Source organism: Orbicella faveolata, unplaced genomic scaffold (genome assembly GCF_042242905.1).
Source record: "Orbicella faveolata isolate gen_17 unplaced genomic scaffold, um_ofav_v1 contig_3, whole genome shotgun sequence".
Classification (NCBI taxonomy): domain Eukaryota; kingdom Metazoa; phylum Cnidaria; class Anthozoa; order Scleractinia; family Merulinidae; genus Orbicella; species Orbicella faveolata.
In genome coordinates, this window is record NW_028301558.1 from 4,833,080 (window position 1) to 4,839,079 (window position 6,000).

The 6,000-nt window shown below is 42.7% G+C and overlaps 1 protein-coding gene across 1 annotated transcript; it reads left to right on the plus strand.

The window, feature by feature from the left end:
* Nucleotides 1–2,533: 2,533 nt before the first annotated feature.
* On the plus strand, nt 2,534–4,312 carry LOC110053240 (collagen triple helix repeat-containing protein 1-like). Its single transcript, XM_089298368.1, has 3 exons — nt 2,534–2,593; nt 3,156–3,473; nt 3,566–4,312. The coding sequence occupies exons 1-3, from the start codon at nt 2,534–2,536 to the stop codon at nt 3,926–3,928; spliced, it is 741 nt and encodes a 246-aa protein (XP_089154494.1). The 3' UTR covers nt 3,929–4,312.
* Nucleotides 4,313–6,000: the final 1,688 nt, after the last annotated feature.

Below are 6,000 nucleotides of genomic sequence, written 5' to 3' on the forward strand. Positions count from 1 at the left end.
CTCACGAAGAACTGCTTTATTCAGATCCTTTGGGTCGAGGCATATGCGAATTTTCCCATTCTTTTTGGGGACAGCCAACATAGAGGAGATCCAGGGTGTAGGTTTCGTGACCGGTACGATGACTCCAGAACTATGCAGCTCATCAAGGTTTTCTTTGATTTTAGCGCGAAGAGCAACCTGACCTCGTCGGGGAGCGTGCTGAACAGGCTTTGCTGATTCGTCGAGCCTGATGTGGTATTCGCCTTCCAGCACACCAAGCCCATCGTTAAAAACATCAGGAAACATCTCAACGACTTGCTCTTTGGTAAAAATTTTAGAGCTAGAAACTGCGTCTTGAACAGAGAAAACTTCACCACCACTGGTATCAGGCTGTCTAATAGCGTCCGAGTCTTTGATTTCGACTGCGCCCATTCCTTCGCATGCGGATTTGCCTAGAATTGGACGGCAACGCTTGCTCTCCACCAGACGACACAACAGAAGACACGTAAAAGATCCACGCTGTACTTGGATCTTTACTGTTCCCAGAACCGGAATGCTTCCACCATCATAAGACACAATTGACGACTTCACTGGGTTAACATTCTCAAGGCGGTAGTCGCCAGTTGCCTTCTTGTAGATATGAACCGGTAAAACATTGCAACGGGCCCCAGTGTCGATCTCAAAGCGTATGAAGTTCCCGCTTGAAACTTTTAGCGTCACGAGGTTCGAGTCGGAGTTCTGACTCGCCGAGACTTTGAACACCTGGAAAACGGGATATTCGTCCTCTTCCTCTACCATTGAGACTTGTTTGGAGTTAGAATTCAAACTGCATTTCTTTGCAAAGTGGTTATCCTTTGCGCACTTATTGCACTTCTTTCCCCAAGCAGGGCAAGCCTCGCGTTTTCCGTCATGCTTTCTTCCACAGAAGCGGCAAGGATATCGCAGCGGCTTTGCAGGAACAGTCGGCGGTTTTTCTTCTTCGTTTTCTTTGACCACGTGGACGTTAGCAGCGTTCACCAAGTTGAGATCGCCCACCGCCTTGATTTGAGCTTGAGACATTTCCGCGGCGCGGCAAGTTTCTAATGTCTTCTTAAGATCGAGTTCGGGTTCCCGCAAAAGCCTCTCCCTGACTTTGTTGCCGGCAATGCCAAAAACAATCCTGTCTCTAAGAATATCATCTGGTGTAATGGCATCAAAAGCACATTTATCCGCAATGTGGCGTAGTGCAGTTACGTACCGGTCAAAGGATTCACCAGGCTCTTGTTGTCGCAAATTAAAACGATAACGCTCAAACGGAACATTCTTTCTTGGGTTACAGTAATTGTCGAATCGCTCGATGACAGCATCGATGTCCTTTTTCTCCGTAGCGGTTAAATTCCATGTTTTAAAGACTTTCCTTGCTTCAGGACCTATCGCTGTGAGGAACGTGGCAACTTGAACCTCGCCAACTTCTTTGTTGACTTTAGCCGCTACACTGTAGTGAAGCCACATTTCCTTCCATTCATTCCATTTCTCAGCGACGTTGGAGTCATTAATATCGAGAGCATGAGGCGCAGGCAACGACTGAAGATAAGCCATTGGAGATCAAGCCACTCCTGACACCATGTAACGTGAGATAACGGTAAAATGCTGTCTTTAATGGCGCACAAACAGCGCTAACCGTTACATTGCGAAACTGACCACAAGGCGCATAAATTACAAGACTGCATCTTAAATACCGTATTGAATTTGTCTCACCAGCAATTTTAGAGGCAGAATTCTCTCAGCATTCGCTTGGGCACCTCTGTCCTAAACGTCGAACAGAATCCACAGCAACTTCACGACGAACAATCAAGTTCTCTGCCATGTTACGATTAGCGTGGGGATAAAATCTTGAACAGTCATTCAAAACACGCATAACTGCTTCTAGAAGTTCATTCACTGGAGAGCTGCAGTAACAAACATTAAATAGCAGATAGAGCAAGACAAGGCATTTTACCACTGCCGCCATATTGACGATTCCTAGTTAAAGTAATTTTCATTGCTATCATACACGAACAGCCATTCTCTTAAAAGGCACATTTCGTGCTGGCATATAAAACGTAATTTACGAGACCCGCATGTACGCGCATTTTAGCACGCCTATATATGGGTTCTTGTAGGACGCGTATATTTGGGCATTTATTTCGCATATCCCCGCGCTTGAATTCACGCAAATGTGTGGCCCTTTAAAAATGCGTATCTACGCGATCTAAATGGTCGTATATATGAGCTTAAAGCCCATACGTAACGTATGTAAACGAGTATATGCGGCAGAAAAACCCGCGTATACCCTGTCGTAATTTTGAAACGAATGGCCAACCATAGAAAAATACAAAGAGGAATACACCCGATCCCATTCGAAGAAGACTGTATCAGTTGTTTCATTTGATTATTTAAACGACCTCTGTAACTGCCTGACACAAACCCCTTTCTGATTTTGGTTGTCCTTGTCGAGCGAAGTTCGTAATTCCTGTGTTAGTCCGTCTGGGGATGGACACGAATAAATCTGTCAGGGCTCTCTTTTCAGTTCAAAATGCAGCATTTTGAGGCACACAATGAACTAATGTGCCATAATTCATTTGGAACCATTTCGGTCAGAACGTTTTTAAAAAATTACTCAAATTCGGCTTTTGCAGAGGAAAAATAAAAGTTTTTATATTTCTGCAGAAGACCCTCAGGCCAGTGGTGTTTTTAATGTCTTTAGGCAAGCTGTTAACAAGCGCGCTGCGCAGTCCTGAAACATGCCAGGGAACTGAGGCACTACCAAATTAAGTTCTGATGAAGATCTTAAGTTGCATATCAGTGTTCGGATGTCTAATCTAAGATAGGATGGCCATTCCTCGTTATGAAGTGCCTTACATAAGTATTTAATCCTTTTCTCCGCATACTTCCTTGTAACCAAGCATTATAAAATAAATTCAAAATTTGTCAATCGAATCTTCTTTTATCACAGGTGTTGATTCCACTATCAACTTGACCCAAAACTCTTGAAACTCAACGATCTTAATACTAAAACTCCTGGGTAAAACTCAGGATAAAACCTCCGATTACAATCGATCGACGACTTCGAAAACCAACTAGGTCACATGGTGTAAGTTATACATACTTAGTCTCCTGGATGTCACGCAATCCCTATAAAACAGTAACAACAACAGGTAAAGCCGCGGTCTCCGCAGATCTCAAGCTCTCCAATCAGTGGCGTCCCAGGTGTCCCCGGAGTGCCCGGATTGAGTGGAAGAGATGGGACCAAGGGGGAACAAGAACCTGTGGGAGCCCCCGGAAAAAAGGGACTTCAGGGTCCTGAGACGTCCAAAGGAAATCAAGGGCTAATGGGACCACCTGGAAAGATGGGCCATAAAGGAACCCAGGGCGACAAGGGGGAAAAGGGCCTCTTGGGTGTGGTTCCTCATAGGAATTGGAAACAATGCATTTGGAAACAATTGGAAGATGGCAAGGACAAGGGATTGATAAAGGTTGATGTCTTGTGATTTTTACCTAGAAATGTTATCACTGTAGTTCTTTTACGTTCTTCTTTCTAATGCCTTATTTTTTATTTATTTTGAAGGACTGCGTCTTCGTTAAAAAAGACCAAGACACAGCCTTGAGAGTGGAGTTCGATGGCGATTTCAGAGTAGCTTTTTGTACCCACTGCTGCAAGCGTTGGTATTTCTTCTTCAATGGCGTGGAATGTTCTAACCCAACCACTATCGAGGGGATCGATGCGATTCGGCATAACCATCGCAGAAAGGACACCAACGTACACAAGGACAGTCAGATCGGTGGGTACTGTGAAGGGATTGGTAAAGGCACCGTACGCGTGGGATTGGTGGTGGGAGATTGCCCAGGTTTCAAGAGCGGTTCTGACGCGTATGCTGGGTACAAATCCGTGACCCGAATCATGATCGAGGAAGTCCCTAAGCCACAGTAGCTGAACAACACAGTGATCTGTGATGGAAAACGGCTTTGCTAATTTAGTTTACGTACTCGCGCCGTTTTCAATTGTAGTAGACAAAGTTACATTTTTGGGGAACTAAAAACGTTTGCAAAAGAGCGGTGACGGCATGCTTTAAAATGATCCAATAAAGTACTTCGAGAAAGAACTTTTGACTGCCTGTTCATGATTCTTAGAGTGTTACAGCAGCAGCAGCATACATGGGTCTACATTCATAATTACTGAAAAACGGTGACCGTCAGGAATCAATATAGTTCCAGTGCTCTCTGTCATCATGATCAGATCACAGGCGATAACCTCTTCTACCTTTTGTTGCGTCAATTTTTTGAGTGGTTGGAACAACCAAAGAAGTGGTCATGAGAAATCGTAAAAGAAGCTTAAAAAAAGAAAATACTAAGAACTGATGGGAGAGTCAGAGAGGCCTTATTAGGGTAAAATTCAACCTCGTTCCGAGGAGTTTTTCCTTAGAAATTGGGAGAAGCCCTGGGAACGAGTTTGGATAAAATAATAGCGTTGAAACAGCGACATGAGAACCTTCTGGGACACGAGAAGGTTTTAAAATCAAATGGGGATCTGTGCAATGTCCTTAACAAGCCTCAAAAAATGCTCAGTGCTTTGTTTTCGTGTACACTGTCAACCTATGGGTTGTTTAACTATATTGCGGGATTGTCGGATTCATTACTGCTTGGATGGAGAAAGACTGATTTAATATTTTTGCTTATTATTAAAAGTACATCCGGCAGAAAATATCAAAGGAAACACAAGCTGCAATAATAATATATATTTACCTGGATCCCCGACAAACAATGCGCGGGCAATGATATGAAATGAAAGAATCAGTCTGAGGCGATTGGGAACGGGTAGCTGTAGGGGAGAACAGTGTTTCATCGCTCTCGGGAGGAGGGTAGCGAAGTCATGCGACGGTCGTTGCTTTTTGAAAAGACTGACCGAGGAGTGGCGTGTGATGAGTGAGGGCTTTTATGCTGAATACGAGGTGTATTGTTAAATTGAAGAATGCAGGGAGCATAGTACGCGGGTCCCCCAGAAAAAATATTATCAATGGTTTTTCAGCTAGGATATAGAGAGGTAAGGGAGCCGTGGCGTTAGAAGATAACAGAGAAAAATATCCAGTTTTTTATCGGTTAAATCACTAATAGGAGCTAATGAAATTATTTACTTTTTAAGAGCTTAGTTCAGCTTCAAACTATTTAAAAAGCGCTACTTAAGACCAGAAATTTTAGTAAATGTTGCAATTACTTTCCGTAAAAATTTAGGTAAACTTCAAATATTCAGCTGACAGAATTGAACCATTCCATCAGGCCATTTCCAAATTACCTTTAGCCTCTTTCTCAGAGCGAGTCTTGGAGCCAGTCCTTTTATATGAAAATGAGATTGCATTGACATGCAACTGATTAAACTCATTTTCATATATAGAGGATATTACACGGTGGCGAAAAGATATCAATTTTATGTTCGAGTGGCAAAAACAATATCTCACAAGTGAGCGCAGCGAACTAGTGAGATATTGTTCTTGCCACGAGAATATAAAGTTCATATCTTCGAGCTAACGCGTAGTGTTCTTTTTATTATATAGATATACTGATGACGGCGTTTTTGACGATTTTCCGAAGATTTCTGAAGCTTCTCCAAGACTTGCCCGAAGGTCACACAAACGTTGCCGAACATTTCCCGAAAATTTCCGAAGATTTCCGAAGATTGCGGCAATGTTAGCTGGCAATAAAAGGAATTGGAAATAACGAGGATGTTCAAGATTGATAAATATATAATTTCTCCTCATATTGTGATCCCATTATCAGGATTATATGTCATGAGAGTCAAGCAAACGATCACCAACGAAGCGTTGCGTTGACAGTAAAACAAATTCTCTTAACTAATGTATACAAAAATTATGGAGTGCAGTAAAGAAAATATGAAAGAGAAATCAAGATTAAGTTGTCAAATGTTTGTCTTCTTACTTTGCATGCGTCAGCATATGCTTTTGAAGCAGCTTACTGCAGGGCAATACATTTGTAACCATGCACCAAATC